The sequence below is a fragment of the Pelophylax lessonae genome (genome assembly GCF_965119305.1).
Source record: "Pelophylax lessonae genome assembly, chromosome: 5".
Taxonomy (NCBI): Eukaryota; Metazoa; Chordata; class Amphibia; order Anura; family Ranidae; genus Pelophylax; species Pelophylax lessonae.
Genome location: NC_138772.1, coordinates 441,335,902 through 441,348,901, shown reverse-complemented (window position 1 = coordinate 441,348,901; position 13,000 = coordinate 441,335,902). Strand labels below are relative to the sequence as shown.

The 13,000-nt window shown below is 39.9% G+C and overlaps 1 protein-coding gene across 1 annotated transcript in view; it reads right to left on the bottom strand.

Annotated features, from left to right (window-relative positions):
- The window catches only part of ADHFE1 (alcohol dehydrogenase iron containing 1), a 64,883-nt gene continuing 51,883 nt past the window's right edge, over nucleotides 1-13,000 (bottom strand). Inside the window, exons 13-14 of the mRNA XM_082257448.1 lie at nucleotides 12,090-12,247; nucleotides 1-799 (exon numbers count right to left, since the gene is read on the bottom strand). Coding sequence (XP_082113574.1) covers nucleotides 716-799; nucleotides 12,090-12,247 — 242 coding nt within the window. The 3' untranslated portion in view covers nucleotides 1-715. The remainder of the gene's footprint in view (nucleotides 800-12,089; nucleotides 12,248-13,000) is intronic.

The window sequence follows — 13,000 nt, the reverse complement described above, 5'->3', positions numbered from 1 at the left end:
GATATCTCATCATCAGGGAGGCGTTTGGTTGTGTGGATAGCAAAAGTGGGAAAGTGTTTTCAAGTACGGTAAAACTTTAATTCACAGTTTATTTACAGAAAAAGAGTCACTTTAAAGTGAACCTTTTATGTCACTCAAACTTTAATACACAGTAAAAACAGGCCCCAAAAAGCTTTTTTATTGATCTTCAATAATAATTAAACTACACATGCACTGGATTGTGGGTTGGTAGTGGAAGTGGCAGGGCTCCAAATTGTAGCTGAGAGTGCAGTAACAATGTGTGTTTGGGATTTGGGGGCTTCCCATGTAAACGGAAGAGGGTTTCACTAATAGCAAAGGCACTTGCAGGCACCTTGTTGTTCTTACCTTGTTAAGTTAGTCAATGTTAGGGTGTTGAGACAGGTTCCCTTTAGGATGATATTTTATATAATTCAGTCATTCTTGATAGTATGGTATTAGAGCAGTTACCACCATGCTATTTGTTCTTTAAATCTAAGAAGGAACGGGTCTTGGTGGTACATTATTCTTTAAGGTAGAGATTTAAGGGTTGACCCAGGCCCAACCTAAATGGTAACATATCCAACCAATACAGATACATCTTAGCCAGCAAACAATTAGCCTAAGAGTCACCGTTACAGCTTTAAAACTAGTATAAATTTAATTTGTATAATGGGTATTATCCAGAACTATATTTATCCATATTCATTCAGTGCGGTTAGTAAATCTTCATAGAAGCCTCAAACAATCTTGACAGGTCCTCTTCTGAGTGTAATCGAGGGGATAGCTTTGTCACTCGCTCCTGAAATAGAGTAAAGAATGTAAGTGACTTCAGAGGCATATTTTTGTGTTATATTAGAAGGTTGGTAGGTTTTGTTTTTTGGCAAATTAAAGAAAATACTGAGCAAAAAGGAAATATGACAATTTTCCAGAAATGTAGTCAGACAAAAATAAATACATATATTTGTATGCTGCCAGGAGACACATGCACAGTTGAAATGCATCCAGAACAATAAAATATATTTGAATGTTGATTTGCTGTTTTAGAATTATAATCCCATGATAAACAATGAAACATTTGCAAAGCATACTCTTGGGGGGAAGTTGGGGGTAAAGTTGAGGGTGCAAAATTTTAGAGCTATTTATACCCAAGATGTTGGTGGAGAGTGATTATATGTATATTTGACAATGGGGACAGGACAAAAAAAAAATGACTGCTTTGATCTCTTCTATGACTAGTTGTAGGGCCAGGTAGTCTGCTTCTGCATAGAGATCTTATAGACCAGGGATATGCAAACTGTGGCCCTCCAGATGTTGCAGAACTCCCATAAGTCCCATAAGGCATAGAAAGACTCTGACAGGCACAAGCATGACACCCAGAGGCAGAGGCATGATGGGACTTGTAGTTTTGAAGTCTACTGCTCCCTGGGCTAACTGTCTTGTGCCATCTCCCTCTTACTCTGGTCAATGGACTAGTCATAGCTCCAAAATGATATGGTGCTCCCACCTTTCTCCTGCGCTTAGAATTCAAGCTCCCCGACCACACTTCCCATGGGACTCACATATGGTGTCTCGGATGGTTAAAGTCTTGCTGCCCTAAAGGACTGGGGTAGTCCGACAGTACTGCAAACAAACAAAACAAAGAAGGGCGCACCGACCTAGCATATATTTGCATAGTACGTAAAATAACAATAAAAATAAATATAAATATAAAAACCCTCAAAACCTTTGCTGATGATGGAGGACCATTTGTATAATACTAAACATGTACATACCCCACATGTACCTGTCATTTAAACTTGTGAGTAGGTCATGACACAGTGGCTCTGAGGAAGAGGCTAAGCCTCGAAACGCTTCAACCGTCATCTCAACAGGACTATGGACAATTACATGGACTATTCCTGACACTCAAGCTATTGAGTCTGCTATGATCATTTTTAACTTCTTTTTGTAAGTAGCCATTTTTATGTTATATTAATAAAGCCACATTATTGAGGATAATGCGCCAGGTCGGTGCGCCCTTTTTTAATTGGACTAGTCATAGTGTCACATTAACTAAATTAACAGTCATAACTGCACAAAGGTACATTTGGGTTGGAGGCAGAAAGACTGAGACAGTCTGGCCACTTTGTCTCCGTACATCTAGATTCAACTCTAGAAGAGTTTGACAAAATGTATTCCAACTGTTCTTGCAGTTTGTCTAGGTGTATCCACCAAAGGTAAGCAAGGAAACTTGGCATGCTGTTCAGAGGCAGCAACACTGATATGCTAGCAGGATTGCACTGGCAGGCAGGGCATTATTCGGGTAAATAATTATGGAAAGAAATGCATTACTGTCTGACAGTAGTAAATGAAGGCAAAAAGAAAACCCCAATAAAGCATGATCCAATTTGCTCCAGTGGGGAAGCAGGAAGCAATTAGACTTATCCACTAAACCTGCTGTTATTACCTTCCTAAACCACTTGAGATGGCCTGGATCCAAAGAGTTAAACTTACTTTCCCTTTGGATTGAACAATGAAATTCATGTAAATGCCTTTATAGATAACTCCTGAATTAGAAATGGTTGATATGTTAATGTAGGTATGGTATGGTTAAGAACGGATGGGTTTTTGTGTACTTGGTCTGAGTCCCAGGAGAGTCCTCAAATTTGGAACGCTTCACCATTGGACTGTTTAGACTATGTTTGTTCTATGGTGGGGTCGTGGACCTGAGTTTTCTTTAAAATCGAAGATCTTTCCATATTGGGCATGTATTATAATTTTATTTAATTATGAGTTTATATTGTTTATATATTTTTATTCTAACCCTATTGATAGTTTTGATTTTATTTTTTACAGCTATTAAAAACGGGTTTGTGTTATTCGCTAATTGGCCACTAGATGGCATGGCATATTTGTCTTTATACCTAGTTTACACCGTACTTCCGGTATCTTTTGTAGGGCACATATTGTTATTTCTATATAGTGCCATTAATAGATATGGGGTATATGTTTTATTTAACATTTGATTTAGTATATCCTCCTATTAGTTATTTTGACATTGAGCTCTTGATTCCCTAGTTGTATGTATCCAGGATTAATATTGCAAATCCTAACTAATGGATAACATTACCGGTTGGTACCTTATCTAAATTTCCTATCAGATTTTAGTATATTGGGCTAGAGGTGATAGATTGGGAGAGAGGGCAATTTTTCTCTTGTCCAATATGGTTGATTAGTAAAGTGACTGCTTGGAGCTCAGACTGAAGTGTGGTCGCTTTAGATGTTTGGTATTTATTGCGGTGAGTCAGGATGCGGCCGATACCCTAGAACGACGTCATCTGTGCCGAAACTGGGTTCAATGATGTGCTGATGTCCCCGCGGTCTGTGAGGTCCCGGAAGGACGGGCGATGCTGCTTTAGCCAGCTGGCTTGAATTTATGCTCTTGATTACTACGTTGTTGTAAGTGCATTATTTTATATTTTGATAATAAACCACCCCAGGATTTTACAATATGGCGAATCTCTTGTTAAGTTTTATAGGGATCGTCACTCTTTAAAAGGCTGCCAAGCTGTATTTATGGTTGGAGGTAGGAGAGTCCTACCATTTATATACTCCTTCGAAGATAGAGGCTTCAGTTGGGGTTTAAGCCTATGTGCTGTGGACCCACTGAGGTCTAGATTTCTGGTAAGCAGGTTATTCTGTCTTGGTGGTGGATATCACAATTGGTGGAATATTTTTCTCACAGGGGATATCCATATGTTGATCACATGGTTGGAGATATACATGTTTCTGTTTCAAGTATTTTATTGGACTTACACAGGTATTCACATTAATATGCTTTTTTTAAATGTTATTAATCATGTTGTTTTACAAATGTCATGAATTAGTTTATGTCACTACATTTTTAACCTATGTTATTATCACTTTTATATTTTGCACATAGCGCAACTTATTTTTTATTTTTTATATTGTTTATTGGTGTATATCTCACTTTTGCGTTGCTGCTTTGAACTGTACACTATAGCACAGTTTTGTTTTCCTCTATTACTAGTAGTACACCTCCCCCTACGTTTTAGGGATGAACAGATGGGGTTGTCATGAAACCCTTACAATCTTCTAGTCCTTGGGTGACAACGCTGCTCCTCCATACATACAGTGCAGTGAGCAAGCGTTGTCACCCTAGTACGGGAGGTGTATTTCTGGCAAGAACCTAGGTGAAAATAATGGAAAAAATTCAAAAAAGTAATGCAGTCATCACCACATACAAATATCTGTAAGCTGCAATATATTGATTTGTTGTTTTGGGGTTTAGATTTGCTTTAAGCCATCTACTTGAAGAACTTTGTGATATCTCTAAAAGATATTCCAAGGAAGAAAAGCTTACAGTCTTACAGCTGCATACATCTGCGTCTCACCACATATACATAATGACCTGTGGCTAGTGCTACAGGCGGGCAATTAGACGGCAAGTACTTGGAACAGATGTGCTGTAAAGCTTGTCAGTATTTTAGAACATGCAAATCGCTGGGTATCCAATTAGAACAGCAGACAAGCATAAAGACAGCTGTTTCCTTTCCAAAGAAACACTAGTTAATCACAAAGCATTTGCTGGTTCTACCATAGCCCTCCTGCTGATGTCTGCACGTTTCTCTGGCTGAATTAAGAAGTCTAACTTTTACACATTATCGATTACTACTAGTTAATCTTGGAAAGAATGGTTGTTTATTACTCTGCTTTTGTACTCAGGCCACCCAACAAAACTGATGTGTATTATAATGTATATAGTTCAGCTAGTCACTTAGCAGTCCCCTGCTCTACTGCATGATAAGGACTATGGCAGCCTTTCAGCACTTTTTCTATTATGATTATTAAAGCCATTGAATTACCTGTTTGCCAAAACAGTTACATTTAAGGCATGCTGTGAAAGATAACTGTCACAGTTGCTTGCTCTGTCAACTGAACTTTCAAGCCATGAAATAGCTGGTGTCCTAACTGATCACATGTGCAGATCAAACAGAGGCGAAAATAGCAGCTTCGTTATCTGTAAAAGATAAGAGGGTCTGTGCATTCGAATGAGGACTCCCGACAATGGCTAAATAAAGAGTTGAAATGCATACACAGTCAACTATTTCTGTAATGCACACCTGTGATAGCAAGTAAGGTCATTCGACTAATTCCCGGTTTAATAGCACAAAACAAATCAGGTAGACTGCAACACTCCCTACCTATCTCTGGAGTCCCTAGGTAAGTAAATCAACACGAGAACAAAAAAAAAAAAAAACACTTATGAAACTGCAAAAGAACCTATATTTAAAATAAAATTAAAAGAGCTTTAAAAAGGAAAGGGGCTATATCAAATACTTTATTATTCACATAACACGGCCATAAAAACAAATCAGCTTAATAAAGTTAAATCAAGCACCATCCTATGGATATGAAGTACCACCACCTATATATCTCAGTTCATGTTACGGCTGCAGCTTGATAAACCTTTAGGGCTCATGCACACACAGGCATTTTTAGGCGTATGGGCGTACAGCATAAAATACTCCTTTTATTTGTGTTCGGGAGCCCCAGCTGCTTTGTAATGCTGCCCACAGGAATGAATTACAAAATACGCTGTATGTGCTTGCACACACCGGTACTGGCATTTGCATATAGGTGTATTTTCCTGAATGCAGCTTTGTGGTATTGTAATGGCAGATAATAAAGTGAATGTACAGTATGTAAAGTGCCACAAAAAAGTTTGGTGCCTAATAAATGCAATGGAACAATGTTGATGCCAGAGTTTTGGTGGGCATCCTAGACCAATGGGGACTTTGAAGCACAAAGACAATGTATTACAGCTGAGAAGAGGTTTGTGAAGGGAGCATTTTGATTCACATTATGTGTTCATTTTTTTAAAATGATGTTTGCTTTTATTGGATCTTCTTCTATATTTGAAGACCAGTAATTGACACCACTGCAACACAGGTGAGATCTCCCCTTTACCTCTGGCCAGCATCTCAATGATTGAACAATAATTAATAGTTAAACCCAAAAATAAGCCCCCCTTGTATAGGTAGGGCAAATGAACAACCATAGATATATTACAAGTATGGTAAACATTGTGTTGTTTTGTGCCTACATTTTGATGGCCTGTTCCTGGTCACATGATTGCAGATCTTACTGTCACCACTGCCTAGGTCAGGGGCAGAAATAAGCCCCAGCATGTCACGTCTTGGGATTTTGCATTAGCTATTACACGCTCTCTCTTCCAGGCTGTTCAGAGCGGAGTGCGCTGTCAGTCAGGCATGTGCTCTACCCCTAGAAGGGTCTGCTTCTTGACTGACAGCACACTTCACTCTAAATAGCCTGGAAGAAAAGGTGTGTTCTAGCTAAAGCGACATGTGCGCTATGGCGTAGCTCCACCCCCAACCCAGGCTGTGCTGTGGTGATAGTAAGACCAACAATCACGTGACTTAGGATGTAAATTGTGCAAAGTAATGCACAGCTTACATATCTAGCTAAACAGGGACCATATGGCCTGTGGTGGCAATGAGGCAGAGGCTCTATGAGCCTGCATATTGTTGCATCCAAGGAGGAGGATAGCCTATAGAACTGCAAGATCAACAGATCATTTCTTTTTGAGTAAAGCTTTATGTGAAAAACAAAAGGGCACTCATAAATAAAATATATAATTATGAAAGTTTCAGTGTTTTATTTTGAGGGTAAAGAATCTCTTTAAAAATTTAGCTCTTGGATCAGGAATCTACTTCTTGCCTGTGGTGGACAAGCCCTTTAATACCTTTTCAATAAAGTGGTGAAGAGAACAATATTATCTGTCAAGCTGCAGCATCCCAGAGCAATCAGCTTACTGAACTGACATCAGTGAAAGAAGGATTCTTACTGAATGGAGCTGGGTATTAGTGCAACCTGCATGCTGCTCTTTGGCTTCTGCAAAATTTTCCTAAAGCCTTACTAAAAAATTACTGGTCTGATTCATCAAAAAAGAATCTGTTTTTAATTGCAACAAATTAAGTTTAATCTTTCCAATGAAACAAAGACTCTGACGTGTTATGTGCACCAGATACAGTGGGTACGGAAAGTATTCAGACCCCCTTACATTTTTCACTCTTTGTTATATTGCAGCCATTTGCTAAAATCATTTAGGTTCATTCTTCTTCCTCATGAATGTACACATAGCACCCCATACTGACAGAAAAACACAGAATTGTTGACATTGTTGCAGATTAATTAAAAAAGAAAGACTGAAATATCACATGGTCCTAAGTATTCAGACCCTTTACTCAGTATTTAGTAGAAGCCCCCTTTTGATCTAATACAGCCAGGAGTCTTTTTGGGAAAGATGCAACAAGTCTTTCACACCTGGATTTGGGGATCCTCTGCCATTCCTCCTTGCAGATCCTCTCCAGTTCTGTCAGGTTGTATGGTAAACGTTGGTGGACAGCCATTTTTAGGTCTCTCCAGAGATGCTCAATTGGGTTTAAGTCAGGGCTCTGGCTGGGCCATTCAAGAACAGTCACGGAGTTGTTGTGAAGCCACTCCTTTGTTATTTTAGCTGTGTGCTTAGGGTCATTGTCTTGTTGGAAGGTAAACCTTCGGCCCAGTCTGAGGTCCAGAGCACTCTGGAGAAGGTTTTTGTCCAGGATATCCCTGTACTTGGCCGCATTCATCTTTCCCTCGATTGCAACCAGTCGTCCTGTCCCTGCAGCTGAAAAACACCCCCACAGCATGATGCTGCCACCACCATGCTTCACTGTTGGGACTGTATTGGACAGGTGATGAGCAGTGCCTGGTTTTCTCCACACATACCGCTTAGAATTAAGGCCAAAAAGTTATATTTTGGTCTCATCAGACCAGAGAATCTTATTTCTCACCATCTTGGAGACCTTCAGGTGTTTTTTAGAAAACTCCATGCGGGCTTTCATGTGTCTTACACTGAGGAGAGGCTTCCGTCGGGCCACTCTGCCATAAAGCCCCGACTGGTGGAGGGCTGCAGTGATGGTTGACTTTCTACAACTTTCTCCCATCTCCTGACTGCATCTCTGGAGCTCAGCCACAGTGATCTTTGGGTTCTTCTTTACCTCTCTCACCAAAGCTCTTCTCCCCCGATAGCTCAGTTTGGCCGGACGGCCAGCTCTAGGAAGGGTTCTGGTCGTCCAAAACGTCTTCCATTTGAGGATTATGGAGGCCACTGTGCTCTTAGGAACCTTAAGTGCAGCAGAAATCTTTTTGTAACCTTGGCCAGATCTGTGCTTTGCCACAATTCTGTCTCTGAGCTCTTCAGGCAGTTCCTTTGACCTCATGATTCTCATTTGCTCTGACATGCATTGTGATCTGGAAGGTCTTATATAGACAGGTGTGTGGCTTTCCTAATCAAGTCCAATCAGTATAATCAAACACAGCTGGACTCAAATGAAGGTGTAGAACCATCTCAAGGATGATCAGAAGAAATGGAAAGCACCTGAGTTAAATATATGAGTGTCACAGCAAAGGGTCTGAATACTTAGGACCATGTGATATTTCAGTTTTTCTTTTTTAATAAATCTGCAACAATGTCAACAATTCTGTGTTTTTCTGTCAGTATGGGGTGCTATCTGTACATTCATGAGGAAGAAGAATGAACCTAAATGATTTTAGCAAATGGCTGCAATATAACAAAGAGTGAAAAATTTAAGGGGGTCTGAATACTTTCCGTACCCACTGTATGTTTTTGCAGAGCAGTAATGAATCAGTCACCATCACTTTAACATTTCCTGTCCTTAAAGTGGAACTTTAGGTAATAAATAAAAATGGGTGAACAGGCAGGAGTTTAATGCAGAAGAGGCATGCACAAACTTCTGCATTAAAATTACCTGCCTGCCTGTCTGCCCCTGTCAGAGTTGTATAAAGTACTCGAAACCCATACTTGAGTAAAAGTACAAGTGCTCGACCAAAAAGTGACTTGAGTAGAAGTGGAAGTGCTCGATCAAAAAGTGACTTGAGTAAAAGTACTAAAGTATTCAACATTTTTTGTACTTAAGTATTGCAAGTAGTTTTTTTTAAAAATGTTGCTACTCAAGCACTGAAAGTAAAAGTACAAGTACTGTGTTATGTAGTTATTAAAGAAAGAAGTCAAAAGTTTGAACATCATATTGTTTTTTATTATTTCAAATGCAGCTTTTATTTATACATACAGTAGCATTTATTTTCGTATGCGCCGATAATACACATGTTTTGAGCTTCATGAAACCTGCCATCTACTGTTCTGGCAGTGGTAATTTTTATAATTGTAATGAGTAACTATGCAGCACAAAAGAAAAATATTGGAGTAGAAGTATTCAAATCATTGAAAAAATGTAGTGAAGTAAAAGTGGAAGTAGGAGAAAAAAATTCTACTCCAGGAAAGTACAGATACCTCCTTTCGGTACTTAAGTACAGTAGTGAAGTAGTTCTACTTAGTTACTATACATCTCTGGCCCCTGTGGACGCGCAGCTCACTGTAGAAATTTGGCAATGCCGAAGCTAATAGAACTCCTGTGCATGTGTGGGAGTGATGTCATCCCAGCCCAGCCAATGAAAGTGGTCAGCATTCGATACCTGGAAGCTGGCCGCTCAAAGATATCAAAAGCCAGCAGGGAGGTCAATGTTGCATCACTGGAACCAAGGTAAGTACAGTGCCGCTTTAGGGCCTCATATGTACACTTAGCGTTTTGCCCTGGTGCAGGAGATTCCAGTGTTTTAGCAGCATTTTGCCTGCACCAAAATATGTTCAGGGACAGGCACCTGCATTCACACAACTGTAAAGTCTATGAGAAGCTAAAAGCTGCTTCTGCTGGATGGTGCACCAAGTGGTACTAACGTTTAGGGCAGTATATGCCCAGGGAGGAATGCATGAAATGCATGCAGTTTGAGTTTCGGGCATACTGTCCTAAATGTTCGTATTACTCGGCACACCATCCAGTCGCAGCAGCTTTCAGCTTCTCTCTGCGTTTTACAGCCTTCTGGCGGCATGGCTGAAAGGTGCATCTGTGCCTTCCACCAGCACCTAGTAGCTGGGATCTAATGCACTGGGGATAAAATCCCAGCATGCATCAGGCCTAAACAGTCAATGAATTATAACAGAAGCACATGCTGCAAATTTTATGTGGCAAAAGACAAAACAACCAAGAGCTCCAAAAAAAAAAAAAAAAAAAAAGTTTATTTCCATCTTTGCAATCGCATTTGAGAAAACCCCACTTTATGTTTTTTCTGTGCTCCCATTCACACAGCATACCTAAAAGTAATTAAAAAAAATATTTCTTAACATTCTAGCTGTTTCTTTGGTACAGAGTTTTTCATTACTGCATTACCGTACAATGTGCCACCCAAGCCTTGACATCCTCAACCCTTAAGTTCCCAGAACAATGAAAATAGTGCCCCCTCTAAAGGCTCATAGACACTTGACGAAAATCGGACGAAATATCCTCCGATTTTTCTCGCTCATGCTCAGTGGTCATAACCGTTTTTAGTTGACAGTGCATAATGTTCACAAAATTTCTCGTCCGATTTTTTTTTTTTTTTGGGACATTTGTTCCTAGACTTCCGGGTCGTCAGCAACTTCAGATCATGCGCGGTGTTTCGTATCCGATTTTTCACAGATGTACTGCATACACATTAAACGAAAATTGGTCGTCTGGGGACGGACGATAAAAATTTTGGTGTTTGTCCCTCCGTTTTTTTTCGTTGAAAATGTCGGCATCGGCTGCTGAAAGTTGTGTACGCACTAGCCGAAAATCGTACGATTTTACCTCGGACGGGAATTTTCGGCAGATTTTCTACTAGTGTGTACCCCACTTAAAGCTGTATTAGTCAGATCAGCATCTGAATAGACTGGTGAAGACAGACAGGATCGGCTTGTCAGGCTCTGAGTAAAGGTCAATCAAATGGCAGCCATCTACACACAGACATCGACCCCCCTGTTAAATGAAAGTAAATAAAAGGAGTAAAAGATACCTTCAGCTCCAGTTGTTCACTTGTAGGACTCCTCAGGCTCTTTTCAGGGTTTAATCGTAGAGGACTCTATGATTCAGCCCCAAAAAAAGCGAAACATGTCTGAGAAGTCCCCTACAGGTGTAGAACAGGAGCTGAAGCTATCTTTTACTCACTTTAGTCATAGTCATGCAACAGGGAGTTGGTGTCGGTGTGCAGATGGCTGCCATTTTGTTGAAGCCTTAAGATCACCACACACATTCACAAACATTCTTATTGTACTAGCTCCTTAGGCCTATAATAGTGTTTCAGGCACGTGTAGGTAGACAAAATCCGAACTATGAAATATATAGAGATGCCAGGCTAAAAACTATGCTGATTGCTGCATGTTTGGTTTTATTTTAGAACAGTTTAGTGGCATTGTTACAGGACTACATTTACTGCTTCTCGCTGTATATCTTGCTACTAGCAGTAAGACTACCCCATTTTACATAGACGTTGTATATATTATTCATAACCGGTGGACACAGACGTAAGTTAACATATTTTAATGATTCTTCTTAGAGCCCATTCACACTGCCGCTACTTGTCAGGCGACTTGTCAGCCTGACAAGTCGCGGTCGGTCGCGGTCCATTGAGTAGTACAGGACCCGTTCTAATAGGAGCAACACAAGTCGCTCCGACTTAGAAAAAGGGTCCCGTACTACTTTGGGGTGACCTCAGAGCGACTTGCATAGACTTCCATTATGTGAAGTCCCTGCAAGTCACGCCGAAGTCGCGGTGCACGCGACTTCACAGGTTGCCCCCCGAAGTCGTGTTGCCTCAGTGTGAACCGGCTCTTACTGTTATACTAATTTAGGTATGCAAATAGTTCGGTGCATGTTGTTAGAACAGCTGTAACAACTTTGTAATTTGTGGCCTTTTGTAGTAAAATACCAACTGTTTTGTTTGCTTGTACGTATCTATGTTAAAAATATATAAAACCTTTCAATAAAAAAAAAGTTGTTATGTTAATGGGGACATGTAACAAATATAAAACAGTCATTCTTCCAAATTGGCTGCAAAAGTGGAAATCCACTTTAAGCTTTGTGAGTCTGTAAAGTGTGGGCCAAAATTGTACTTTTCATATCTTCCATCGGTATCACTGAAAGTCTTACCTGAGGCAAAGTTCCTTTCACTAACGCGGGAATATCTTCTGTACTGTATCCCACCGCAGCCAAGCCATCATCCACATTCAGATCAAAAAGAAATTTCCGTAATGTGTCTGCCAAAATAAGTCCGGCGTCTTCAAGTTTTGCAGTCTGGATATCCGCTCCTGAATTAGGATATAAAGATGTGACTGTAGGCTACTGAGATGAGGAGGAAGCTTGTTCAAAACCTAGTTGGATAATGCTGAGGCTAGAAATGATACTAGATTTATATCAGTGGACCCCATTTACTTTGGGGGAGTATGGTTTCTGCCTTTAAATGATATTTTGACATATGATTAAAAAAAAAAACATGCATACTATGCTATTAATATGTTTAAGTGATACACTCCAGAAAACACAAGCATAGCGTATATTTGATAAAGACCACATTTGAAAAAAAACAAAAACACACATACTATAGATGGGGAACCAATGCTGTACAGAAGCATGAGTGTATGCTGCCATCTGGTGGCAGAAAAGGACAAAATATTTTTATGACATTTAACTAAAAACTTAGCGGCCTATTTGTAAAATGTTTTCACCAATGATTCATACAGCTTTTACCAGTGATTACGACATTTTTACAATGGGATCCAATTAGAAATTAGAGATGTGTGAATCCTGGTTGAAAGTTGTGCAAAGAAAGTTCAGTAAAATAATAATCTGGGCAATTTGCTGACTTCCAGCTGGCTAACAGTTTATTAGGCACTTGTAGTTCCTTAAAGCTTGAGTTTAAAATATTTTTTTAAATCAGCACAAGGGACAGTACTTACACTTAATGAGCAGCGTTCCTTGTGCTGGTGGCTGCTCTCTTCATTTAAAGTTTTTCCCCTCTATACACCTGCAGCAGGAATCTTGCAATGCTGTGTGGGCTAATA